General features: G+C 34.7%; 4 protein-coding genes across 10 annotated transcripts; 1 reads left to right on the top strand and 3 right to left on the bottom strand.

Annotated features, from left to right (window-relative positions):
• Nucleotides 1-569: 569 nt before the first annotated feature.
• On the top strand, nt 570-3,223 carry LOC123314997 (kynurenine 3-monooxygenase). Its single transcript, XM_044900506.1, has 9 exons — nt 570-962; nt 1,016-1,085; nt 1,150-1,340; nt 1,395-1,443; nt 1,496-1,583; nt 1,697-1,902; nt 1,961-2,212; nt 2,464-2,816; nt 3,087-3,223. The coding sequence occupies exons 1-9, from the start codon at nt 918-920 to the stop codon at nt 3,144-3,146; spliced, it is 1,314 nt and encodes a 437-aa protein (XP_044756441.1). The 5' UTR covers nt 570-917; the 3' UTR covers nt 3,147-3,223.
• Nucleotides 3,224-3,325: 102 nt separating this feature from the next.
• LOC123315191 (2-acylglycerol O-acyltransferase 2-like) lies at nt 3,326-4,485 on the bottom strand. Its single transcript, XM_044900786.1, has 2 exons — nt 3,559-4,485; nt 3,326-3,483 (listed from the first exon to the last, which is right to left on the bottom strand). Exons 1-2 carry the CDS (start codon nt 4,418-4,420, stop codon nt 3,326-3,328), a joined length of 1,020 nt encoding a protein of 339 aa, XP_044756721.1. The 5' UTR covers nt 4,421-4,485.
• A 286-nt stretch (nt 4,486-4,771) lies between these two features.
• Nucleotides 4,772-9,159, bottom strand: LOC123315630 (2-acylglycerol O-acyltransferase 1-like). 3 transcript variants are annotated; one of them, XM_044901398.1, is made up of 5 exons: nt 9,048-9,159; nt 5,884-6,287; nt 5,566-5,763; nt 5,210-5,475; nt 4,772-4,998 (listed from the first exon to the last, which is right to left on the bottom strand). In XM_044901398.1, the coding sequence occupies exons 2-5, from the start codon at nt 6,285-6,287 to the stop codon at nt 4,841-4,843; spliced, it is 1,026 nt and encodes a 341-aa protein (XP_044757333.1). In that variant the 5' UTR covers nt 9,048-9,159; the 3' UTR covers nt 4,772-4,840. The 3 variants fall into 3 exon arrangements, with proteins under 3 accessions (XP_044757333.1, XP_044757332.1, XP_044757331.1); XM_044901397.1 differs by lacking the exon at nt 9,048-9,159 and adding an exon at nt 8,250-8,472; XM_044901396.1 differs by lacking the exon at nt 9,048-9,159 and adding an exon at nt 7,953-8,110.
• A 494-nt stretch (nt 9,160-9,653) lies between these two features.
• On the bottom strand, nt 9,654-25,677 carry LOC123315256 (2-acylglycerol O-acyltransferase 1-like). Of its 5 annotated transcripts, XM_044900884.1 has the most exons (4): nt 25,482-25,674; nt 24,369-24,697; nt 23,139-23,985; nt 18,929-19,195 (listed from the first exon to the last, which is right to left on the bottom strand). In XM_044900884.1, exons 3-4 carry the CDS (start codon nt 23,983-23,985, stop codon nt 19,038-19,040), a joined length of 1,005 nt encoding a protein of 334 aa, XP_044756819.1. In that variant the 5' UTR covers nt 24,369-24,697; nt 25,482-25,674; the 3' UTR covers nt 18,929-19,037. The 5 variants fall into 5 exon arrangements, with proteins under 5 accessions (XP_044756817.1, XP_044756816.1, XP_044756815.1 ...); XM_044900882.1 differs by lacking the exons at nt 18,929-19,195; nt 23,139-23,985; nt 24,369-24,697 and adding exons at nt 9,654-9,928; nt 10,354-11,218 and having other exon boundaries at nt 25,482-25,677; XM_044900881.1 differs by lacking the exons at nt 18,929-19,195; nt 23,139-23,985; nt 24,369-24,697; nt 25,482-25,674 and adding exons at nt 9,654-9,928; nt 10,354-11,218; nt 17,104-17,310.
• Between the last annotated feature and the right edge of the window lie 955 nt (nt 25,678-26,632).

The following is a 26,632-nucleotide window of genomic DNA, read 5'->3' as shown; positions in this document are numbered from 1 at the left end:
CTTTTGCGTAACGTAACTCTTCAACCAAGCGTTTTCGCGCCCGATTCCATAGATTTCGTCTTATTTCAAGGTACTGAACCCATATCCGAATTTATTCCCATCAATCCTGGGACACCCAGTATATAGCAAGGTCATCCTAGCGATTGTATATACGTCCGAACTTACGAACACCCTATGTACAAAGTGATCTTTAATTGTGAAGTTTTCCGCAGTAATAGTATGTTGTTTTTCTTTTAAACATTCGGAATACCAAGAAAACAAAATTTATGTGGAAATTCCTCAGCAAATCGATTTCTTTGCTTCAGAAAAGGAGAGGATCTTCAGAACCTACAGATAGTAATTTCGGTCGAGGCAAAGCAAAAATTTCCACTGATTTCGACTTGAGTTTATCAGTCTAATCGAAAATAGCTTCCTTGAGGCAGTGGCGTATCTGCCAGTTCAAGCATTCAAGGATGTTTTGAAGATTATTCAATTCATAATACATTTTGTTCTAGCGAAATGTTTGCGAATCTACATCACTGGTTTGATTTATTATCTTCTCTTCATTAAATGACAATTTACGTACATACGGTATTGAGACAAATAATTCACTCATAATATTGATAATGAACATTCAAATTGTCATGGTATTGTAGTCGCTAAAAAACATCGAAATCAATTCCCCTTATGCGTCTATTCCTAATATTCGGATTTTCATCGAAACTATTAGAAGTTTGTGTATAGGGTAACCTCAAATATAGATTAGAAGTTCACGAACTCGTCAAGAAATTGATACGAAGTTGCTGTAATGATACACCAAATTTCCTCATATGTTCAAGTTACAGAGGAGTAAATAATACATTCAGATACCTATCAAGTGCTGTTTCCTCAGGTTGGGACGATTTTGAAACAAAGTCCTGTTCCAGTAATCTAGTAATATGTGCGACAATAACAAGAGTGTTATCATCATCGGTGGTGGTTTAGTGAGTGTTGCTAATGGAAATTGTGGATATAATGTATTCTTGGTTGTTTTTAGGTGGGTGCGCTCTGTGCTTGCTTCTTAGCGAAAAGGGGGTACAATATTGAAATATATGAAGTCCGCGAAGGTAAAATTCATTATTCATTTAATGTTATGTTTGCTCCTTAACTTATACTTTTGTTTTACTTCAGATTTGAGAAAATGCAAACTACAACGTGGACGTTCCATAAATCTAGCCTTATCCCATCGTGGAAGGCGTGCCTTAAGAAGTGTCGGTTTAGAAGAAGCAGTCCTTAAGCACGCTATCCCTATGAAAGGACGACTTCTACATAACTTACCTGATGAACTTTCTTCTGTACTTTATGATGAACATACTAATCAAGTGAGTAGCTTACATTCAAAGTTATCAATCAACTACCTACTCATTTTCTTTCAGTGCATTTACTCAGTTAGTCGTAATCTTCTCAATGAAATACTTCTGTCAGGTAAAAAAAATGAGTAATTTATATGAATATTTGTTGAAAAAAATGTTTTCAGCTGCTGAAAGTTATGAAAATGTGAAATTGTTTTTTTCCTGTAAGCTGGTCGAAGCAAACCTTAAAGAAGGTCATTGTCTGATTCAGAAGTGAGTCAACAACATATACTTTTTCTCCCAAATTCATTTCGAAAAGTCAAAATTTTTCGAAGTGAATACTACTCTAGTTTTGTAAAATTTGAAAATTCCATGTTTCATTTTAGTTTGAAAACGAGTGAGTCCATCAGATCAAAAGCTGATCTCATTATTGGTGCTGATGGTGCATACAGCAAAATGAGGTCGCATCTACAAAAACTACCCCTATTTCAATATTCACAGACATACATTGAACATGGATACCTAGAACTATGCATTTCTTCGGAAAAAGGTCACCTAATGATTCCCAATCACCTTCACATCTGGCCCAGAGGTGAAAGAATATTGTCGCTAATAGTTCATAATGAATTTTTCTGGTTTTTTTCTTGTAGGCGAATTCATGATGATTGCCCTACCAAACAAAGACAACTCTTGGACAGTCACTTTATTTATGGCACTGAAAAAATTTAAAATGTTGGACAGTAGAGAAAAACTGCTCAAATTTTTCGAATCCACATTTCCAGATAGTATTGATCTTATAGGAAAAGATGATCTTGTAGAGCAGTTTTTCTCCTCCAAGCCATCACATTTGATTTCTATCAAATGTTCTCCTTATCATTTTGAAAATCGTGCGTTAATAATTGGTGAGTACAATAAGTCAAACAATCATTTTTTGGATATAGCTAGCTTCATTACTGAAATCACTATCAAAATTTTATGGTGAAGTGAGTAAAAAACCTCAAGAAATTTCAATCCATTTGAAATATTCAGAAATTCTTTTCTGTTTGGCGTAACAATTTCTAATTAATTTTCAGAGATTTCATTGTCAGACCGAAAATAATGCATGCACTGAGAGCTACTGCTAAAAAATCTCAAAGTAATGCTTTCCTTCTAGGTGATGCGGCCCATGCAATGGTTCCATTTTATGGACAGGGTATGAATTGTGGTTTCGAAGACTGTACTCTGTTAGACCAGCTACTATCTGAATTCGATGGAAATTTCGAATACGTACTGGAAAAGTTTTCTGAACGTAGAAAAGAAGATGCGTTCGCCATTTGTGATTTGGCGATGTACAACTTCAAGGAGATGAGAGATTTAGTCACCAAACCCAGTTTTCGGTTGAGAAAAGCTCTGGACAATCTTCTCTATAAGTTATTCCCCAATCACTGGATACCCTTGTACAACAGTGTATCGTTCAGTGAAATAAAATATACAGATTGTTTGAAGAATAGAGAATGGCAAAATAGAGTAAGTTTCAGGCTGACATCATTTTTGTAGGTTATCTATGATCTGATCTCCAGTGGAAATATGACAGTTGTGATCAATTCAATTCAAATCATAATTGATTCACCTTAAACTTTTAAGATTAAAGTAAATATGTATATGCTATGATTTTCACTGCAACTGTTTTCTTCTCTACATGTGAAACAAAAAGAATACTCTCAATGGCAGTCCCTAAAGTTGAAATCCTATATCTGATTTCAGTACTTTCGAAAAATAATTCAAATTTCCTTTCAGGTTTTAGCCGCGGCTGTCATCTGTTTATTCCTTTTGGGATTATTAATGATAGTCTTTTAATGGCATAGCAAATAAAAATTTGAAGGTGATTCACCTTGAAACATTTGAGACGTGAAATTCCCGAAAAATTCAAAATATAATAAAAGAAATTTGCAATGAAGATATGAAATATTGTTTTATTCATTTGACCCAACTTTTTTGGAAAGGAACATAAAAAATATTCAGACATAGACATAGAATCATACAAGTTCAATATGTAGATCCTGACTATCTTCAAGATATAAATGCTTATTTTTTTCAAATAACGAAATGAGTTCCTTTATGAACAATTGATGATAATAATCGACTTCTTGAGAAGATGGATGTTCATTCCTCTCAACCTCAATCGGCGTTCCCACTGAAAAAATAGAATCCATTCAATTGTTTGAAAAACGAACGAAACTTTTCATAAATAAAAAAAAGTTGAGCTTACCTAGCATCGTTATAGGTCGTCTATGTGGAATCAAACCGAAATCATATTGCAGGAGGCCTCTTCCATAGCTCAAAACTGGAGCAATACCTATCCACTTCCTAATTTCCTCTTGAAACCTCTTGAACCTCGTATTTTTACCTCCGTATTGATTGAAGATATCAGTTTCGCCAAAAGATAATACCGGAACCAATGGACTGCCAGATTTGATGGCAATCTTCACAAACCCTTTCCTGTTCTTCAAAACTAGTTTATATTCCCTTGGTTCGGCATAGTAAGATTCAGCCACACCACCTACTATTAATGCTACCGCGTTACCTCCTTCAGGTCGGTTTAGCAGGTATTCAATCGAAGCTTTAGAAGAAGAACAACCACCCAAACCCAATATGAGTTCCCTGAAGAAAGGCATGTAAAAGTTTTGTCTGAGAGTACAAACCTTGATCTTGTGTTCTGGAAAATAGTCATTGAATTCCCCGTAGATATTTCCGAACATGACGAACGAGGAAATTGAAATTATACCATGGGGAAAACAGCAAAACAAGTAGTTTTTATCCTTTTTCAACTCCACCCAAGGTGACCGGTTTAGTCTGGCGGGAAAATAGTTTCGAAAATATTTCCAGTAAGAAGAACTCCTCATGAATTGTAACTCACGACCGCCTCTCTCTTCTATGTTTTTGTCTATCAGGCACATCCACGACAAGTAGAGGATGCAGCACCACCAGAATTGAGTGAATAGCAGAGCGTATGTCACGAACAACAAGCAGATGGGACCTCCTAGTGGGAAGATGATCATGAATATTGCTGCTGATAATGTTTGGAGTCGTCTCTCCAAAGATACATTCCAGGGTGCGAAATTTATGCCCATTTTATTAACCGTACACTGAGGCAAATGCAACTGACTGATAACACCAGCAGATGAAAATTTCGCAAGAAAACTTGCTTCAATTATCGCAACGATCAGATATCTTTGTATGTTTGTACTAATTGGCTTGGGAGCTCATTGAACATCAGTAATGATCAAATATTTAAAAACAAAGTACAATTTAATGCTCATCACGCAAAGATAACTGTATTTTTTCCGATCAATATTCTAGATGAAAATCACACAATTCCAACTTGGCATTTTCAAAATATCTATTTACCATTTGAATGAATCATTTCCAATATATGGAAACAGATTGCTCTCTGATGGAGATTGCTGAATCAAACACACAAATCGGGTGTAAATATAAACTACTTTATTTTGTAAAAATACAAATACGAATTATCAAGACATACAAAACACTCAGACAAATTCAAGGTGAATATTTTCGGCATTCTTCAAATAGGTGGTCTTTTGAGTTTCGAAAAGTTTCGTTAATTCTTCAATGAATTTGTTATGAAGATCATCTACTTGGCTTGGAGTTGGATTTTCAGTCTTTTCAACAGGTATGGGATGTCCCACTGAAAACATGAAGACATTTTGAGATAGTTTCAACGATCAATCACAAATAACATAATTTTCAAACTGTCATTAATGAGACATTGGTAAGTAGCAGAAAAACAGTATAGGGAGTTTCCACATACACTACAAGAACTCAGATGGCTTTACCGCAACTCTGGGGAGATATTGATCAAGGCTACTTCAACGATCTGATCGAAAAAAAAAACTCACCCACTACATTGACCGGTCGACGATGTGGAAGGATCCCGAAGGAATACTGAAGGAATCCTCTTCCTAAAATAATGATTGGGGCTGTCCCAATGACTTTCCTTACTGATTCCTGCGCTCTCTTTAACCACGAGTCTTCCGTCCCTTGCACCTGTCTGAAAAGATCCGTTTCTCCAAACGAAAATACTGGTACCAGAGGGCTGCCATTTTTCAAAGCGATCCTTATGAATCCTTTCCTATTTCTCAAAACCAGCTTGTATTGTCCAGGACTGAAAATCACATCAAGAGAGTGAGAATAATAATTGAACTAATGCATAATTTACACTAATAAATGAAAACATCTCTGTCCACAAACTTACTTGCAAAGATAAGCTTCAGCTACCCCCCCTACTACAAGTCCTACAGCGTTTCCTCCTCCAGGTTTGCTCAGAAGGTGATCTAAGGACTTGGCAGAAGGACTCACACATCCTAATGAAAGTAGAATTTCTCTGAAGAATGGAGTGTGTAAGTGTTGTTCCAGGACGCAAAGCCAGGGCTTCAAGCCAGGAAAATAGTCCCTGAAACCGGCAACGCAATGAATATGATAAGGAATTTGTGGAACAGTGTTAGGATCAATTTTTTTTCTGCTTGAATTTGATAAGGATGAATTTACACAAAAAAATATTAAAAATACCTACTCAAACTCCCCCTGCTCTGTGGCAAAAACTGAGAAACCTCCTGCAGGAATGATTCCGTGGGGAAAACAACAAAATAAATAGTTTTTCTTGGTATCGAACTCATTCCATGGCAATCTATGCAGTCTAATAGGAAAATAATTCCTGAAATACATCCACCATTCCCAACCTCTCACATAAGAGCTTCTTCTTCCTCCAGAATCGCAGGTATGACGATCTTTGACGATCCAAATTAGGTACAAAATGGCGACCCACCTTAATCTTGTGTACAGTATGAGATAAAGAGTGAGGAGGCCACAAGTGAATCCAGCAAATGCTAAAGAGTATATCCAGGAGGCAGCACTCAAAGTTTCCAACCGCCGTTTGAACGGTATGTTCAAAGGGGCGAACTGTATCGGGAGTCCCATCTGTAAAAATGTTGCTTCTTTCAGAAAATATTGTAACTTTGATTTCCAACTCGCCAACCACCATCACTCAAATTATCAACAGAAAGATAATTTTGTCGAGGCAGATTTGTGTTGAACTCAGCGTTGTGTTGCTCTGAAGATGTCAAATTTGACCGGAACCATGGTCAGCATCTACTCTTCTTCGATGGAATGCTCTTTCTGTTAAAACTTTGAGTGGTGGTTGGCTTGTTAGACTAAGATTCTAACATTCATTGATATTATAATATCAATGTTATGTATATGAATTAATTCATTTATTGCAATGAATGCATAATCCATTTAATGACCGTTAATGATATATAATTAAATACAAAAATCCTGGAAATTCCTGAATGTCGGTGTTATAATAAGATTTATTCATTCATGTAGAAGAATATATTGAAAAAAAAGTGGTTAATAAGAATTCTGTCGTAAAGAAAAAGCAATAATTATCCTTATAATTCGAAAAATTTCTCCCGAGCTTGCGTTGTTGATCCTTGAGGCACCTGCGTTGGACGTATTCATCTATTTTTTATGTATTGATGGCACAGAAACGCATTCATAATGCAGTATATAAAGTTGAATAATCTTTTGAAATCTACGCAGCTTTACATATGCATATGGAGAGCTGTCAACTGACGCAAAATGTTCAGCGGAAATATATTTTCATCAGCCATTTGCTCTCTCATTATTCTTCTTGGGTTTTCATGAAGCAGTTAGGCAAATTTTCTATTTCCTCTGCTTACGTGCTCCGAAAAAACCCCTGAGATTTCCTAGGCCCTCATGAAGAAAATCTACCTATTCAACGGAGTCTGAAAGCCATATTTGTACATTGATCAAGAAGCCTATAACCTTGGAAAGTTACATCAAATCTCTTCCCTAAAAATTTCAGATAGGATATCAATAAAGCATACAAATTGTTTTGCGATAACTTTCAATTTAAGTACTGGGAAAACATTTAATTGTTACTGATTAACACTTGATGTGGGTGATGGCGTATTGTGATGATATTGATAATCACGTTATCTTATGATAAAGCAAGCGAAATTTGGCCTGAAACATCAATTAATGATTTCATTAGATGAAAATATAGTTAAAACAATATATTGATTGAAATGAATAGATGCCTAGATGCTAGCCGTTTCGGGTGATTTTGAAGGCCATCATTTTGATTCGTTGTGCCTAAGTTTGGAATAAAATGAACCAACCAATTTCTGAAATTTCTAAACCCAACAAATGATTTTAAATAAATGTTTTGTGTAATTTCATACATATTATACGTTTCAGTTGGATGGGATTTGGGCTAAGGGTTTGAAGAAAATCACTCAATTTCATTGTCAGAAAATTAGGGCAATTAAAAATCAATTGACGGGTTTGAGAGTTCTCATTTTGATTTATTGGTTGATGAAATAATAATTTTATTCCAGACTTATGTATTTTATGAAGCAATCCTTGTTGATTTTCATGGTTCTTCATTGTTTTCTTCATTTTCCACAAACAATGAGCACAAAAACTCCTTCATCATCAATATCAGAGGTTTGAATTAATGTGCTGAATTAATTTATACAACATGAAAATATTCAGGACTCCATTGATTTTGTCAGTGATATCAGAATATAAAAAACAATATGAAGTCATTATTCATACATCATCTGCAGCCATGATCACTTATTCACAACACAAAAATTTTCAATGGAATAAAGACATTTACAGAAACAACAAAACACTTTATTGTGCACTAGGTGTTTTCGTTTATCGAACTGATCTTTCGTTTTAAAATCAATAAATCTGCACTTGTATGCAGATAACAAAAATCATAATCCTTTGATATGAATGAAAAACAATGATGGATTTTTAATATTAAAAATATGTGGCTTGAGATTTACCCATTTCGACCTTTATCACAAGTGCTATAATTGTGTCAAATTACACCTATGAGATTACCTGTATTCAGTTGATTATATGAACTTATGTAAGGTGGTTATCCTTCAAAACATTCACTATCTATTATGGATTACAAGTTTTTCACATTATCTCACACTCGAAATCCCAAATTTCATTCAGTTGCTAGGAATTCAAAAGATGTTAGATTTGTGCGATGAAGAAGAATGAAGCAACTAGGTTGGTTACTTTTCAACATCTAATCCAAATGTGTCAAATCATATGTTAAATATTCAATCTAAACCATCAATGTGGCCGTGAAAACAAGTGATTATTGTACCCATAGTTGAGATCTATTCTCAATGGATTGGTTCATGGAGTTTTATCTCCTCCCAATGAAAATGATTTGTCGGTTTTCGGAAAAATGAAACACGGCTATGCCATTATTATTACATCTATCAGAGTATAATATACATGTTTTCCTAATTACTCTCATGAATTCTTTCTTATCATATGAAAATGTGGTCCATGTCCCTTGAAACAATTAATGTTTTCCACAAAATAATGACTCTCAGAAATTTATTGCTCAACAAATATATTATTATTATAAGGCTTTTTTCTAAGTACGTTTAGTTTCTTTTCTATGTAATTTTTTATCGAAAAAAGAATGTCTACTCTGCACGAATGTATAATGTTAACATAATTCAACTGGCTGATGATAAAAGGAAAAAAATTGATATTGTTGATATTGACTCATTGGATGAAGAATTGAAGTAAGTATGGCGCATTTTCAAACTATTATACGATTATTTCAATTCATACATACAAAATTTAAAAAATTGCGTGAAAAGAAAGACTCACATTCGAATCAGATTAATGGCAGTCGTTCTTTATACGTCTCATTTTCTGAAACACGACACAATAAATATCTTCAATCATTGAGATCAACAATAATTGTCAATTTTCTTATAGTAGTCGATCTGCATCAGTATCTTGAACGATAAACGATAAGAAACCACAAAATACAGTCGCCGTGTTCACACAATCTATTTTTAGTTCCAATAAGACATGCCTTGTATGCTCCAGTAGAATTGGATGCATAAAATCTCATTTGTTCGACAGGAAAATCAATGAGATCAAGCTTTATTCCTTATTCATTGTTTATGACAATGCTTCACAATGGAGGTAGTATTTTCATTCTTCCTACCACAAATTGATCATAAATATAGGTACGAATATCATTGAATCATAATGATTAGCATCGTCTTATACTGTTAATGTATCCAGTTTTCAAGTTTTTTTTTCATAGTATCTACACTTTTCAACTGAATTTTGATAGAGACATTACAATTGGGAGTTCACGCTATGAGACATGCCAATTTTGATAGCAAATCTGCAGGGTGATTTTTTTTCTGGAACACTGTCCCTTGTTTTCCTACAGAACTTTAAATAAAGAATAAAGAGCGCTGAAATAACTTATTGTTTTATTAGGTAATTAACGATATATACAATAATGAAATCACAACAAATGAAAAACTGATGGCTTCAATGTGATGAGTATTTCGATGCATAAGGTGTTTTTCTTCAAACTATTTCCAAATGGATTTTTTCGTAGTTTTTCAAATAGTTCTTCTTTTCAGTTTCGAAAAGTTGCGTCAACTTCGTGATGAATTCGTGATGGAGATTATCGATTTGTTCCTGAGTAGGCTTTTCCGATTTCACCACATCGATAGGTTCTCCAACTGAAAAAGAATCAATTTCTAATCATATAGATTTCATAAGAGTGCATGGTGCATCTGAAAACTTTGAAATACAAGTTATATGGGAAAGACATCAAGAAAAACTCGATAAATGAAGTGTTTTCTCATCTGCAAATTGCATTGTCCGACTATTTCATTGAACAAAATAAAAAAGTGAACCATCATTGTCGTAGCATTTAGGGCCATCCAAATGTGCTATCAAAAAACTATCGAAGATTTGCATAGAAAGTTACCTATAAGGGAGAAAAGCAAGAAAATTTTTTCTGTTTTGAGGAAAATCGGAAACTGAAGTGGAAACAAATTCTCTCCTTCTTATTTGAAAAACATATCGAATCTGCGGAATTTTTTTTTGAACGGTTTATCCATAATAAATATATATATATCTATCTTTTAAGATAAGAACTTACCAACAACTGCTATTTCTTTTCGTCTCGGCAGAAGACCAAAACTGTATTGGAATATTCCTCTGCCCAGAGGTACAATCGGAACAAATCCAAAATACTCTTTCACCGCCAACTGGAACCTCCTCAACAGTGAGCCATCTCCAAAATCGACTTGTGACAGAATGTCCGGTTCACCAAACGACATAACAGGAACCAGCGGTGACCCATTCCTAAGTGCGACCTTGATGAAGCCTTTACGGTTCCTCAGGACCAATTTGTATTGATGCGGTTTCGTGTAGAAAGCTTCTTGAGCACCGCCGATAACCAGTGCTGTTAAATTTCCTCCTTCTGGTCGTCCCAAAATATAATTGAGGGACTCCGCCGATGAAGAAACCAGCCCCAAGCTCAACACCAACTCCCTCAGTAGTGGAAATACGAAATTGGTCTTTAGGGTGTGCATGTGGATTTTATGGTTGGGAAATTTCTTCGAGATGTCCCTCGCTTCTGTCGCGATGGAAACGAAGGCTCCAGTAGCCATCATTCCGTGGGGGAAACAACATAATAGATAGTTTTTTTTTGGGTCCAACTCACAACTTGGTAACTTGATAAAATGCACAGGAAAGTAATCCGCTAAATATTTCCACCATAACCATTTTCTCACCCACTGCTTTGGTCTGCCACCTCTCTCACGACTGTTCAGATCGAAGAATATCCAAGTAAGGTATCCAAGATATATCCAACGAACATATTCCGTATACAGAAGCACATAAAGAGATATGGCTATGGATGTGGAAACACCTAGTATTAGTATGATCACATATGCAACTATAGCTAACGTTTGAAGCCTACGTTCCAGAGGTATGTTGAGTGGAGCGAACTTGATGTTCATCTGAAAGGATTTTGAATATTATTCATCACAAAAGAAACCTCCCTCTAATTACTTAATTTTATTCTTTTGTGTCCTCTTTATGGGAGTAGTATGGTATGTTGCATAAAAAAATAGTCTGTATTTCAAATTTAATTTGCTTGTATTAAAAAGGAGAAAGTCCTTGAGTTTGTTTGTTTGTCCTAAAGACCAAATTTCCTGTTTTGATAGGATTTCACTATAGTGTGGAGAATTTATTCGAGAAAATTTCTGTATGTATGAAATTTACTCCCACATAATGAGAAGCGATGAGGAAAACATGTAGATTTTTCGTAAACAAGTCGTGAATCGTTACTTTTAGGCTTTTATGACCAACGCTGAGTAAACTGTAAAAGATGGATTAAATGATTAACCACAATCTTGTAGACCTCAAAAAGTTCTACAGAAAGCCCGTCTGTCTAACTTTCGAATCTTACTAACAATAACTAGTTTCAAAATAGTCAACTTCATTCAGTTCCACTTGAACAGAGTTTTTGACAGGCATGACAAGAATCAATAAAGAAATGAATGTGGTTGTCATTTGAGGCTAACTCACCTCAGAACCACTGGCAAATCCCCTGATCCAGTTAATAATAAAAGAAACGAGTTTTCGAATCTAATTTTCAAAATTCATTCGAAAGTTTAAAAATGAAATAGAATTCTCATGACAAATTATCTGAAATAAAAACAACATTTGATGGTAATCAGCCAGAGATTGATTGCGATCAGGCCCATCCAAGCCGTCGGTTCTGGGTCCGTTCTATGTGTTCATCCTTCTAGAAAGAAATGGGGTGGACAAATAAAACTCAAAATATAAAATTCCCTACCATTTAGAGTATTTTAACCAATTAGTGGAATATCTAAATTTTTATCTTTCTTTTAACCACTATTGATGAAATATGGGACGTTTCTTTCAAATAAATTTTGGGAAGGAAATGACAAAGGTTAAATGTTTTTCGCAATTTATCGAAAGCCAGTAAAGAGATTAACGCCATAAACAGATAAGATCACCCAATTCATTTGAATCATAGTTTTGTCTAGGCCAGGCCCGGACTGGCCAGGTCCGCAGGTCCGCGATCGCGGAGGGCCCCCGGCCTGAGGGGCCCCCACAACGTAGATAAAGATAATTGATGAAGTAGCTTCAACAAGTGAGTAGCCCACAAAGAAGCTGTTACTTCAGGCCAAGGGGAGTAAAATGTTGAAGCATCTTAGTTAAGCCCCTTCTATTCCGGTATAAAAGCATTGTAAACTGTTAAACACACAGATTTGTTTTTGATTTTAGTATTATTTTTCTAATCACTAAAATCCGTTTTTCATTATTTTTATTACAAAAATTATTTTCACCTAATTCATTCATACATTTGGTGTGACTGCAATACTTCATTTTAGAACTAGAAACAGATTACATATATGATTTTCACATAAAATGAGTGGTAAACCACGACACGTGTTTTATGATCACAATAAGATCTTCAGGTTGTTGAGGGTAAACTGAAAAATTCGGTACCGAACGAGGAGATTTATAGACAAATGGGTACAGGTTGTTTTTACGTTGAGGCTTTCACAAGCATTTTCAATGCGTTTTCTTAGTTTGTCCGCACTATCCACTTCACCGTCACTGTACACTGATGTTTGCAAATGACCCCAAAGGAAGAAATCACAGGGGTTGAGATCTGGGAAAAGAAATGGATCCGCCTCGTTCTATCCACCTATTCGTGAACACATTATTTAAATAATTTCGAACGTTTCTTCGAAAGTGGGGTGGTGCTCCATCCAGTAATAACAACCACATTCTCTGTCGAATATTGAGGGGAACATTTTCTAGTAATCCTGGCAAATTGTTCTGGAGAAAATGGAGAAAGTCTTCACCCTACATTCTTGGTGGTGGAAAAAATGGCCCAATTCCACGCAGGAGTCCGATTCAGACATTCAAGGAGAACCTTTGCTGAAAATCTATTCTTCTGATAGCGTGAGGGTTTTCTGTAGACCATACATCGGTATTGTAGGAATTGTTTACTCCATTTCTTGTGAAAGTGGCTTCGTCAGTAAACAGAATGGATTTTGTGAGATATTGGTGATTTAAAAGCCACAGGCAGAATTCTTTTCTTCGAGTATGGTCTTCTGGTTGGAGTGCTTGAACTTTCTGGAAATGGTATATATAGGGGTACAGTTGCTCTTGTCTTATCTTTCAAACTCTACTGTGGCTCACTCCGACGACCCTGGCTATGGATCTAGTACTTGTTGTCGGTTGTTCCTCAACTATGTCCAGAATCTGCTCCTCAATTTCTGCCATTGCCCATTTGCGATGTTACAGGCCTGCCAACATTTGCTCCTCGGGATTAGTGCAAACGTCCATTATCCCTACATCTTTGCACCAAGTTTAGAACATCCGAGGAGTTGGGTGATTTCTTAACGGAAATCTTCTACTATACAATCTGCACGCCGCACTGGCACTCTGTTTGGATTCACCATAATTAAAATCATGTCAACAAGTTCATTGTTTGAGTAAACGTGAGGCATTTTTCAACTACTTTGCGATACTCCGAAAATTCACAAAAATCTTACGCTGGCTCTGACGGTTTCCAGTATAGGTACTGACTTTTCGCCGGCACTAGCCTACGCATAAAGGTATGGTTTCGGTAGTGCGTCGGATGCATGCAGTGGCTGCAGAATGTGACTTCCCATATGCAATTACCAAGCTGCAGTCACATTCTGTAGCATTGTAGCATTGCATCCGAAGCACTACCGCGAAATTATACCTTGAGCCCTGGTGAATATTTTATATAAGTGATTTTTGGTCCAATGACTTATTTTGAGGAGTTCTATTACCTGTCGAAAAAAAAGCCCCACCTTTGAGAACACCCTGTATTTAACTCTCTACTCTTAAAAATATAGAGGGGGCGGGGGTAGTTTCCAGAACATCAGAACATTCAAAGCAATTTCAGGATTTTCTCGTCTGCTTAGTTGCTAATATAAAACAAACCAGCAAACCAAAAAAACTGTAAAAAAAAATTTTTATGCGAAATGAGTAAAAAATTAAACAACTCGTTGAAATCTAGGGAAAGATGATAGTTTTCGATATCATTATGCATTGATAGAAGGTTTCCTTTGCTATATTATTTAATGACCGATCATCCGATTGATACCTATTTTGTAATTGATCTGAACGTTCCGAAAATTATTATTACCCCCTTATCTAGTCCGATTTTCACCAACTCTGAAATGAAATTGCTCTGACTAAATGTTCTGGAAACTGTCACTGCCCCCTGTAGATTTTTAGAAAAGAGTAAAACGCTTCTTCAAATATCTTCTCGTTCGATACCATATACAGGGTGGGCTTTTTAAAACGAAACCTTTACCAACCTAAAGATGGTATTGTGATAGCGGAACGAGTGTCGTGATTTGACAATCCTTTTTTGTGAAAATCATATACCTAATCTGTTTCAAGTTCAATTATGGATGTATCGGCCACATCAATTCAATACTCCACTTTCATTTTTAACACCTTTGTAATTATTCACAGTTCTAAAGAATGTGTTTTCTAGTGGTATCTTAAAAATACCGTGAATTTCTAATTTTAATAAAAAATAAATTCAATAAAAGTCGAAAATCATAATATTCGCATAAATACCTAATGTAAAAATGCATTTTTCATTGTTTTCAAGCACCTAAGTCGTTTTCAAAAATTTTCCGGGTAGAGCCCCGGATCCCCCGATATAGGGCCCCTTAAAAGGTCGCAGCTGAGGGCCCCAAGTGGTCCCAGTCCGGGCCTGGTCTAGGCAGTTGTGTTTCATCTCTGTTTATGTCTGTTACAGACTGTTTTCAGTAATGAGGTGTTGCAGACTCCTTTTATAGAGTAGAGTAGAAGAGAAAAGAAAACGCAACAGATTTCGACATGATTTCGAATGATTATTGAGAAAAAGACTAAACTAAATTAATTCGAAATAAGATTAATCTTTCTTCAATTTCATGGTTGAAATTGAGCATTTTACTTTTGAAGGATGAAAACTACTCACATAAAAAATCGATATATGTTTAACGCAAATCGTTTACAATGCATGAGAACCAACTTATCTTCGACTATAGAAAATTTGAATAGATACCTACAAAACAGTTTATCCGCTTTTTAAACACTAGCTAGTAGCGTGATGATAGGTACATCTAAGGAGCAATGTCATGACGATTTGTATGGAGAAGATGAACTTTGACCTTTTGAACTAAATCAAACCACAACCCATTAATTCGACCGTTTTTTTTGAATCAGTACATTAGGTACTTGATGGCGAATAATTTCAGAATAAATTCAATACGTACTTTTGGCAATATGAAAAATATTGAGAGTTAGAAGTATTTATAAAACTCTAAAATACTAACGAAGTTACCTTTATAATCATTCTTGCAACAACTCAAGAACTAAGTAGGTATGGATTGACCATACTAATAATGAAACAAATTCTTAAAACAGCTCCTTCAAAGTTCTATATATTATGTATTCTATCCTGAGTCATTACTGTCATACATAAAACATCATTCAACTATGAAATTCGGCTAAATGCTACACAATCATAAAAATATTAATTAACCTCCAAATGTTCAAATGGGATTTTACCAGCATTTCCTGCTTCCAGTTCAAAACTGAATTACATTGCATTTATTTATTTCCATGACTCATTTGATTGCTAAAATTTGTTTTGGAATTTTTTCATAAATAAGTTACGGTTTGAAACCGGTCCCATATTAAGGAGAAAGTTTTACGAACAAACCAACCAATCGAACTACTAAGTTTAAATCCATAAATGAAAAGTTAAAGTTAGACTTTCCAACAACAAGTATGCAACATATTTTGACATCAAATCCAGTGGGGATGTTTGAAAAAAATGAAAGGTGAAAACGAATTCACAGTTTTTCACACTTACACAGTTTTGTAAAACGGAAATTTTTTGAAAATCCGTTGAACAATACCAGTTTCTATAGAGGGAACTCGAACACAATAAGACACCATCTGACAATGCAAAAAATTCAACGAAATCATCGAAGAGCCACCCTATCCAACTGATATGGCTCCGGTTGACATTTTTCTCTTTCCAAAACTCAAATTACACTTCAGTCGGAAGAAGACAAAAAATAATTCGAGGCTTATATGCGTTCAAAAATGATTTCGAGATCACTGATTTTGATTATTCTTGTGGCCTACTTTGGAACCGATACAATGAATTTGAATGAATAATACATATTTTATGTTTCATCATTGACCAATTTCCGTGTCCTGCTACACTAGTACGAAGAAAAATTTTGGAAATTCAAATCTCGAAAGATATATAGTTTTTATTTATAATTCAACGAAATACTGATAATTTTCGAAAGAAGGAGGATAAATTGCAGAATAATCTAGGTTGCCCAAGTATCAAAATTTCCAAGACAATATTCCAGAGAGGAAAAAGTGGGTACTTTCAAAGAGGATGGAATCTTCATGAATTGAGAGTTTTGAGAGAAAATGAATTCTGATTTGATACCGCAGAGGAAGGGGAATGAGTAACCCATAGAGGAAGTCTGGGCGTCATCAAGATAACTCACTTATTTCAAGTCTCTGCCAAGTTCTATGTCAAAATTCCTACCTCTCTAAGTGTTGAAGGGTCCATAACACTGAATCTGTAGTAAGACTGTGCTCTAAAGAAGTAGAAGTTTTTCCATTATCATTTCCGAACTCATTACCGTTACTGTTGAAATTTTAATACGATATATCAATTGATCAAGTAGGAATTACCATCCGTACTGAATTATAATCGAGCACGTAGTAACTACGACTAATCTAATAACACCTATTTACTACTGCTGATTGAAAATATTGGAAGTGTCAACCAGTTACTCACCTTCGAAATTCCTAGTGGTATAACTTTTAAAATTCAATCCGTCTACACATCGTTTATCACAGTTTTGAACTATGTCCCACATGTGAACTTCATCAGGTTGATGGTGCAATATTAGACTATTGAATTTTATCGCACTTTTCAATTTCCTGTCCCGGAGAAACTTATCTGATGTTTCTCGCACTATCTGTGTGTGGGGAGTCTTGGAGTCTTGATGAGTGTTCCCAGTCTTGATCTGGATGATTCCCTTCTATTTTTAACGATAACACTCAAATCTATTTCGACTTAGACATTGATTACTTTTCGTATTTGGGAAAAGAAGAGTGAGGAAGTCGTGACTTAATAAGTATTTGAGTGTTTGCATAAGTATGCACATAAAGTTTTGATTCATTGAGGCCATTGGCATCACAGGGAATGTTAAATTCAATATTATTATAAAATCATAAATATGTAAGTCGTTTATGTGTACGGTGTACATCTCCTTCATATATGAAAATGATATTTTCCTTTGGTACGCCATAACTCGAATTTTCTTATAATTTGCCTAGAAAATTCAAGAAACTTGCACAGAAAATTGAAAAATTCCAGAAAACTTAATGACATCGACAAGACCCATTTAGATGAAATTTTGTGGGTAGATTTGGAAGAAGCTCCAATGATGTGAAATCGAGGTGTAGTTGAATTTATTATTTTCCGAAAAAGAAGCGTTATTGGGAAGTATTTCAGAAGTAGTTGGCCAGTGCGAAATTTGAAAAATTCTGACCTTAATATTCACATTATCGCTCGCTTATTTTTTCATAGCTAACTTTGAAGCTGCCGAAAGCCGAAATGTTTTCTTCATGAAATTGATTAATCAAGTATGCGATAATGGACTTAGATTATCAAAGAGAACATTGAGCATAAATTAGCTTCCCACCCTCAAAAAAATTTAAATGATTATCGCAGGCATTAACAATTAATATTTCTCGGTATTTTGTCGTTCAACCATGGATTCATTGAAAGATATCGTCATATTTATCGTATTCATATTGATATTTGATCTGTTAAATTTTCATTGATGAAATATCTCATTTCCCTACCAGTTTATGAAACAAACATCAATAAATATGCAAAAGCGAAACATATTATTTTGATGAATTTATTCCATTGTTTTATTGAAATCGAAAAATTTTGGAGACTACAGTTTACAGTATACCTACATATAAATCACATGAGATGTTATTCTCAATTTAGAATTTTCTGCTGTAGATATAAATTTTCTCTCACTACTTCCGTAGCTTTCCTCTTTCATAGTGTCAGCTCTCCAGTATATAGAAATAGATTTGGGTGGGAACATAAAAGAAAATTGAAATTTGCATTCAATTATGTGTAAAATAAAAATATAATGAAAATTTACGTATACAAAAAAAACTATTATGTAGATTGTACCTATGTAAGGCCTGGTCTCCTTGCCCCCCCCCCCCCCTTTATATACACCACTGCACCTGCACCTAATACCTATCTAATAAGTTAGATCAATGGTGTTTTCCTTGAATTTTTTCCTTCTACTCATTTATGTTTCCACGTTATCAACAATTCATTACCTCATTTCCACGTTGAAATATCTTGTTAGTGATACTGCTTTAAATATTTATCTCAATAAGAAAAGTCTTATTTCTGTGAAATGTAATGTAAAATATCAGTCAATGAGCCTGTTTGGTCAATGCTTTTATGCTGATTTATCTGAATATTATTAAAAGGTTTCCAAGAAAAAAAGGCGTAACAAGCCTAGAAGAGTTTATAATTAAAAAACGACGTCAGTCATCAACATATTTGTGGGTATATAAACTAAGAATAAAAAGGATTTTATTATTTCAACATAAGCAAACATGAGTATCTTGATAAAAATAGCCTGAATATGATAACAACGACATTCATAAGAATAGTAAACATTGAATCTATATTATTTCCAAATGAGCATTCTCATAATCTTTCAAATAGTGCTTCTTCTGACTCTCGAAGAGTTCAACTAGTTTCTTCTCGAAAAGTTGATGCAAGTTGTCGATCTGTTCTTGCGTTGGATTCTCAGTCTTCTCAACATCTATTGGCTCGCCCACTGAAAATGAAAAAGATTCAATATTTTGCGGTTTGAAGGAACCGAGAAAATCAATTTTCAATTAAGGAATAGCTACGGAAAATAGGAATGTGGTTTGTTGATTTGAACCATGAACGAACAGTAAAACACGATAACAGATATCTAAGTTTATAAATGAAGAAGTACCAAATCGTTAATTTACTCAACATGACCTCTATTCTAGGACTCATTCACTCTTCATTAAGTAGATTGTAAATTAGGAATATAAGTACTTAAATAGTTGATGAGAAAATTTCAATGTAAACGAGATAAATATTCTATATAAATTAAAATGCTGCAAAATTAAGAGTGTAAATGAAATAATTTATTCAATTGTTTTCAAGAGATGCATTTCAAACGCTTATTGGTTCATATCGAACTGTTGAATCACTGAGACGTAGAAAATCATTGGTTTCTTATATGCACATGAAATGTGTATTATATGTGAGGGAATCAGTTTTATTTCCCACGAGTCCAAGCAACTGATGTAGTAACTGGTTGCAATCCAATTATTCCTTGATATTCCATTACCGATCTGTTTCTTCCAGTTTTCAGATCCTCTTGAGGGGTTACTACATTGAAAGGTAATTTATGACTTTTTGGCTGTCCGAATTTAAACGATTCTACCAAAAAAGATATCCTCCATAGATTACTCACCGACAACAGTAATTGGACGTCTATGAGGTAAAATGCCAAAAGAGTATTGAAACACACCTCTACCCTTTGCTATAATGAACGCACACCCTGTCACCCTTTTGAAAAATCTTTGAAATTTCCACATAAATGTGCCTTCCTTGAACTTGTATTGGCCAAATATTTCATTTTCACCGAAACCATAGACTGGAACTAATGGACATCCGTTTCTCAACGCTATCTTGATAAAACCTTTCCTCTTCTTCAGCACAATTTTATGGGCCCCAGCTTCGAAGTAGAATGATTCTTCAGCACCCCCTACCACCAAACAAGAGATATTTCCACCTCCACTCTTTCCCACAATATAATCAATGCATTCCCTCGAAGATGGCAGACCACCGAGACCAAATGCCAATTCTCTTACGAATGGCAAGGAAAAGATGAATGCTAACGTGTGAACGTAGATTGTATGATTTGGGAAACATTTATGGACACCAGCATGGTCTGACGCGAAGGCCAAGGCACCATGGGAAAGGAGTCCATGGGGAAAGTAGCAGAAGAGATAATTTCGACTGGTTTCTAAATCCCCCTCGAATCCCTTGATCAGTTTGACGGGAAAGTAATTTGTCACGTATTTCCACCATGTCCATCTTCTTATCCACTTTGATCTTCAGTTGGATCCTTTGCGAGGATCTGTATCTATGAAGAAGCACCACATCAAGTATAGAGAACAGAGCCACACTATCTTCTTGTGAAAGATGAAGTAGTAAACCAATCCGTAAGATGTGAAACAACAAAACACGTGAGATACTATTGATGCTGTCATAGCTAATGTCTGTAGTCGCCTCTGCAGAGGAACGTTTAAAGGTGCGAATTCTATGTTGAGGAGTTTCATCTGAAAGCAGAAACAAACTGTTGGAAATTTATTGGTCTAATTCAGTCTGTATCCTCATTCCTCATCATTCAAATGATATCAAAGAATGAAAATAAAACATCTCAAAATAATGCAAACTTACCTTCTACTTTTAATATTTAAACGTTGTTCAAAGAGACATTGTACCTATGCACCGAAATGTTCATCGGAACTATGTGAACATTGTCGAGGGGTCTGATTAAAATTAATGAATATATTGAAATCCGCCTGCATCTAAGTTATAAGACAAAAAATGCATCATTTCCGGTTTTTTTTTCTTCACTCTCACGGCATCGAAAATATTTGTTAACCCAACAATTCGGTACATGCAATTCAAATCCACGATTCAGATTATACAATTTTTTCTACTATGAGTTACAATAGATCATCTGTCTTGTGTGAATTTGAAAATTGTCAATTATTCTTTCAGTTTCTGAATTGAAAAACAGAGAGAACAGAATACTTGTTCATTAGTGAGATATTTAAAAAAATTCACTTCAGTTTGATTAGCATACTCAGTATGCATCAAAGAAATATTAATAAAAACAATAACAATCGCTGTTTTCGACCAAAGCTTATTCATTTTCAGTTGTTACTTCAGCTTCGGACATCCATAATATCATTGTTTTTTGTAGAATTATGGCCTCAAAAGATTTATTTATTGATTACCAATTGCTATATTTCCAATCTATTCAGTAATAGGTTGTGGCTAAAAGGAATAGGGAAATAAAATCCTTTATGAGATACTGACGTTTCGACCTTTATTTCTGGTCTTTATCCAGGCTATTCATATGGAGTACCCCTTATATTCTTCAGAAACATATATGAAACCATGTCGACAAGTTTTGAAATATTAATATGGGCATTTGTCATTAAATAAATTTATTAAAGAATCCCACATTAGATCCCTTCATCTAGTAAAAACATATCTCTTACAACAAACAATTATTTGTAGAATCACTCGAGATAATCTCAGATTTAGGAGTATCTCCAATCGGAATTGTATTATGGAGTCCTTGGCATCGCCTTTCAATTATCGAGTCTTTCAAGTGAAGCACCAAGTAACAGTATAGAACTTCTTAGTCATCCGTTTGAATACTTTAACAATTGAGTAGCTCTACTTTTAGTTTCAAGGGACTCAACTACTACTGAAATTTACTAAAATTTGATATTTTATCATTCATATCATCAAAAAATGTATCCAACCTTCGAACGAAAATTATCTTTCTAATAGGAAAATAGGTACAGTTATACAGTAATAGTTCAGAAAGAAATATATTTTCACGTTATACTTCCGCCTAACCATTTTGAAGAGGAACAAAGTTGGATTGTAGGTACAAAATATATATTTATCGACCCAGCGATCCCAGAAATATTGTTCCAGAAGGTTTTTCTTTTTGGTACAGTATTATATTGACCTTGATTGTTAGTAAACACATCAATGCATTCTAATTGAAGGAATCAATTCAATATCTCCATATCGAGAACTCGGCAATATATGAAAAAATCACTGGACAAAAGTTATTTCTTCTCAACACAATATAGTTTTCTAGATGGATAATGTGAATCCTCAATGATGCAGAGGGATTTGATTTTATTATGTTCGAAATTATTTCAATTTCAGTCTTGAATGAAAACTGAAAAACAAATGTGAAACGCAGAAAAAGAAGTGTCCTGGAATTACTCCTTCAGAGCATAGATCTCCAGAACTAGCGCCACATATCATTTATATCTCTGAGGTTACTTGAGAGAAAATATTTATCAACATAAAGAATGGAAACATAATATTTTGTTTATCGATTGAAATTTATTCTGGGAGGATTCTCCATTTCCTGAAACTTTTTAGGGTTGTCATTTCCAATCTCTGAAACAAAATCAATTAAAAAATTAAATAAACGATTTGCTCCTGCGTGAATTCTTGCACTAATTTGTCAGGAGCAAATCATTTATTTCATTTTTTAATAGATTTTGTTTCAGAGATTGTGAGTGACAACCCTAAAAAGTTTCAGGAAATGGAGAATCCTCCCAGAATAAATTTCAATCGATAAACAAAATATTATGTTTCCTTTCCAGGAAATAATATTTTGAGCTCGTTGTGATCATTTTGAAATGACGAATCATGCACTTCTCGAAATAATTTGAGTGAGAGGGTCATTTTCGAGTTTGCGATCAATGTCTTAGGTATCATCATCATATAAAATGAATATATTCCACATCGACACTTTCGAACTGAATCATGAATTTCGTATTCAATTCCAATTTTCTGACCTTCATTTGCTGAGGTATAAAGTAAATATTATTCTCTTTTGTAGAGGACTCATCTCTATAGAAATTGTGATATTCGATGAAAAATGGAAAATGAAAGGGAAGACAACTTACCAACAAACGTGATTGGTTTCCTCTTCGGAACCAGGCCAAGTAGATCCATTCGTCCAAGTGGATAAATAATACAAAACCCTAATTTCTTCCTCACTAACTCCCGGAACTTCTGAAAGATCGAGTTTTCGTCGAATTCCAATTGAGAGAATATTTCGTTTTCACCAAAACTATATACAGGAACGAGAGGTGAGCCTTGGGTTAAGGCTATCTTGATGAATCCCTTCCTTTTCTTCAAAACAATTTTGTGGATACCAGGATTGGAATAGTAGGCCTCTTGAGCGCCTCCGACAACAAGTGTTGATATGTTACCTCCATCTTTCTTGCTCAGATTATACTCCAGAGCTTTTTTAGATGCTTCCACTCCTCCCGCCCAAAGTGCTAAATCCCTCACTACAGGTACCTTGTAAAAGGCGGAAATGGTGTGCATATAAGACTTGTGTTGTGGGAAAAGTTTCGTGAATTCTGTTACATTCGTAGCAACTGATAAATACGTACTAGCAGACAGTAGGCCATGAGGGTAAACACAGAACAAATAGTTGCGTTTAGGATCTAATTCACCACAAGGCAGCTTCACAACCTTCAGGGGATAATAGTCTCTGGCATAGGCCCACCAGGTCCAAGATCTAACCCATTCGGATCTTCGACGTCCTGTTACGGATGCGTCCTTATCAAATATCAAATACCAAGTGAAATACAGCACGCAAATCCACCAGTATTTGGTCGAAAATATCATATAGCAGCTTAACGCAGGTATGAACAAGAAAAAGAGTACTTGTATAGTCACCAGGGCCGCAACTGCCAAAGTCTGCAGGACTCTCTCAAAAATGCTATCTTTGGAAGATGCCATCTGCAATCGTTGAAATATATTTTTTAGTCCTATCAGTCACTTACGCCCATTGCAGGTCAGTCTGTTGAAATTTAATACTCCATCAAAATGTTAATCCTCCATTATTCTCTTCGAAAATTACAGTTTTAAATTTTGATGGGGCATCAAATCTTGATGGACCTCCTGCAACTGGGCCCTAATGTTATTTTTCAAATTAATTTTTTCTATCATATATATTCTATTCATTATTTGATACTTTGAATTTTGATATTATGATATCCAATGATTGTGAATACAAGATGAATTAGGCGGTAGTTGAAGATTGAAGTATATGAATGGATTATGTAGTATCATTATGATAATGATAATGCACTGAAGGTATATCAGTATAAATACCTACTCACCGTGTATGCCAATGAATCTCTCTAGACTCTCCTCTAGACTAGAGTTACCTAGACCAAATTGAGTAAAGAGCGCCGAAATTATTTTATTAGGTAGTTAACGATATATACAATAATGAAATCACAACAAATGAAAAACTGCTAGCTTCAATGTGATGAGTATTTCGATGAATAAGGTGTTTTTCTTCAAACTATTTTCAAATGGATTTTTTCGTAGTTTTTCTTTTCAGTTTCGAAAAGTTGCGTCAACTTCGTCATGAATTCGTGATGGAGATCATCAATTTGTTCCTGAGTAGGCTTTCCCGATTTCACCACATCGATAGGTTCTCCAACTGAAAAAGGATCAATTTCTTACCATATAGATTTCATAAGAGTGCATGGTGCATCTGAAAACTGGGAAATACAAGAGTTATATGGAAGAGACTTCAAGAAAGACTGAATAAATGAATTGTTTCCTTATCTACAAATTGCATTGTCCGACTATTACATTGAAAAAAATTGAAAAGTGAACCATCAAGGTCATAATATTTAGGGCCATTCAAATATGCTATCAAAAAACTATCGAAGATTTGCATGGAAAGTTACCTATAAAGGAGAAAAGCAAGAAAAATTTTTATTTATAATTTAACGAAATACTGATAATTTTCGAAGCAAGAAGGAAAAAATTGGAAAATAAACTAGGTTGCCTAAGTATCAAAATTTTCAAAACAATATTCCAGAGAGGAAGGAAGAGGAATAAGAGAAAAAAGTTTTGAGAGAAAATGAATTCTGATTTGATGCCACAGAGGAAGGGGCATGTGTAACTCATAGAGTCTGGTCATCAAGAGTACTCTCTTATTATAAGTCTCTGCCAAGTTCTATGTCAAAATTCCTAACTCTGTAAGTGTTGCGGCATCCATAACACTGAATCTGTAGTAAGAAGCAGCAGTTTTTCCATTATCTTTTCCGAACTCATTACCGTTACTGTTGAAATTTTAATACGTTATATCAATTGGTCAAATAGGAATTACCGTCCGTACTGAATTATAATCGAGCAAGTAGTACCTACGACTACACTAATAACACGTATTCACTACTGCTGATTGAAAATATTGGAAGTGTCAACCAGTTACTCACCTTCGAAATTCCTTCTAGTATAACTTTTAAAATTCAATCCGTCTACACATCGTTTATCACAGTTTTGAACTATGTCCCACATGTGAATTTCATCAGGTTGGTGGTGCGATATTGGACTATCGAATTTTATCGCACTTTTCAATTTCCTATTCTGGAGAAACTTATCTGATGTTTCTCGCACTATCTGTGTGTGTGGAATCTTGGAGTCTTGATGACTGTTCCCATTCATGATCTGGATGATTCCCTTCTATTTTTAAAGATAACAGTCAAATCTATTTCGACTTAGACATTGATTACTTTTCGTATTTGAGAAAAGAAGAGTGAGGAAGTCGTGACAATAAGTATTTGAGTGTTTGCATAAGTATGCACATAAAGTTTTTATTCATTGAGGCCATTGGCATCACAGGGAATGTTAAATGCAATATTATTATAAAATCATACATAAGTCGTTTATGTGTACAGTGTACCTACATCTCCATCATATATGAAAATGATATTTTCCTTTGTTACGCCATAACTTGAATTTTCTTATAATTTGCCAAGAAAATTCAAGAAACCTGCACAGAAAATCGAAAAATTCCAGCAAACTTAATGACATCGACAAGACCCATTTTGATGAAATTTTGTGGGTGGATTTGGAAGAGGCTCCAATAATGTGAAATCGAGGTGTAGTTGAATTTATTATTTTCCGAAAAAGAAGCGTTATTGGAAAGTATTTCAGATGTAGTTGGCCAGTGCGAAATTTGAAAAATTCTGACCTTAATATTCACATTATCGGTCGCTTATTTTTTCATAGCTAACTTTGAAGCTGCCGAAAGCCGAAATGTTTTCTTCATGAAATTGATTAATCAAGTATGCGATAATGGACTTAGATTATCAAAGAGAACATTGAGCATAAATTAGCTTCCCACCCTCAAAAAAATTCAAATAATTATCGCAGGCATTAACAATTAATATTTCTCGGTATTTTGTCGTTCAACCATAGATTCATCGAAAGATATCATCATATTTATCGTATTCTTATTGCTTAAGATGTTTTTGGACATCTTAATATGGCTATTTGATCTGTCAAATTTTTATTGATGAAATATCTCATTTCCCCACCAGTTTATGAAACTAACCTCAATATAAATACAAAAGCGGAACATATT

This window comes from Coccinella septempunctata, chromosome 6 (assembly GCF_907165205.1).
Source record: "Coccinella septempunctata chromosome 6, icCocSept1.1, whole genome shotgun sequence".
NCBI classification, from domain to species: Eukaryota; Metazoa; Arthropoda; class Insecta; order Coleoptera; family Coccinellidae; genus Coccinella; species Coccinella septempunctata.
Note: the sequence above shows the minus strand (reverse complement) of the source record. Positions and strands in the feature narration are given on the sequence as shown.

Bases quoted from the DNA above. Each gene is read 5' to 3' on its own strand.
- LOC123314997 (XM_044900506.1), top strand. From the start codon at position 918: ATGTGCGACAATAACAAGAGTGTTATCATCATCGGTGGTGGTTTA. The intron at 963-1,015 runs GTGAGTGTTGCT...GGTTGTTTTTAG, and splicing joins TCATCATCGGTGGTGGTTTA to GTGGGTGCGCTCTGTGCTTG. The intron at 1,903-1,960 runs GTGAAAGAATAT...TTTTTCTTGTAG, and splicing joins CCTTCACATCTGGCCCAGAG to GCGAATTCATGATGATTGCC.
- LOC123315191 (XM_044900786.1), bottom strand. From the start codon at position 4,420: ATGGGCATAAATTTCGCACCCTGGAATGTATCTTTGGAGAGACGACTC. The intron at 3,484-3,558 runs GTAAGCTCAACT...CTATTTTTTCAG, and splicing joins ACGACCTATAACGATGCTAG to TGGGAACGCCGATTGAGGTT.
- LOC123315630 (XM_044901396.1), bottom strand. The intron at 5,476-5,565 runs GTAAGTTTGTGG...TGTGATTTTCAG, and splicing joins GCTGAAGCTTATCTTTGCAA to TCCTGGACAATACAAGCTGG. The intron at 4,999-5,209 runs GTGAGTTTTTTT...TCATGTTTTCAG, and splicing joins TCGACCGGTCAATGTAGTGG to TGGGACATCCCATACCTGTT.
- LOC123315256 (XM_044900880.1), bottom strand. From the start codon at position 16,872: ATGGACCCTTCAACACTTAGAGAG. The intron at 11,219-16,848 runs GTAGGAATTTTG...AAATCCTTTCAG, and splicing joins ACCCTTCAACACTTAGAGAG to ATGAACATCAAGTTCGCTCC. The intron at 9,929-10,353 runs GTAAGTTCTTAT...ATTCTTTTTCAG, and splicing joins AAAAGAAATAGCAGTTGTTG to TTGGAGAACCTATCGATGTG.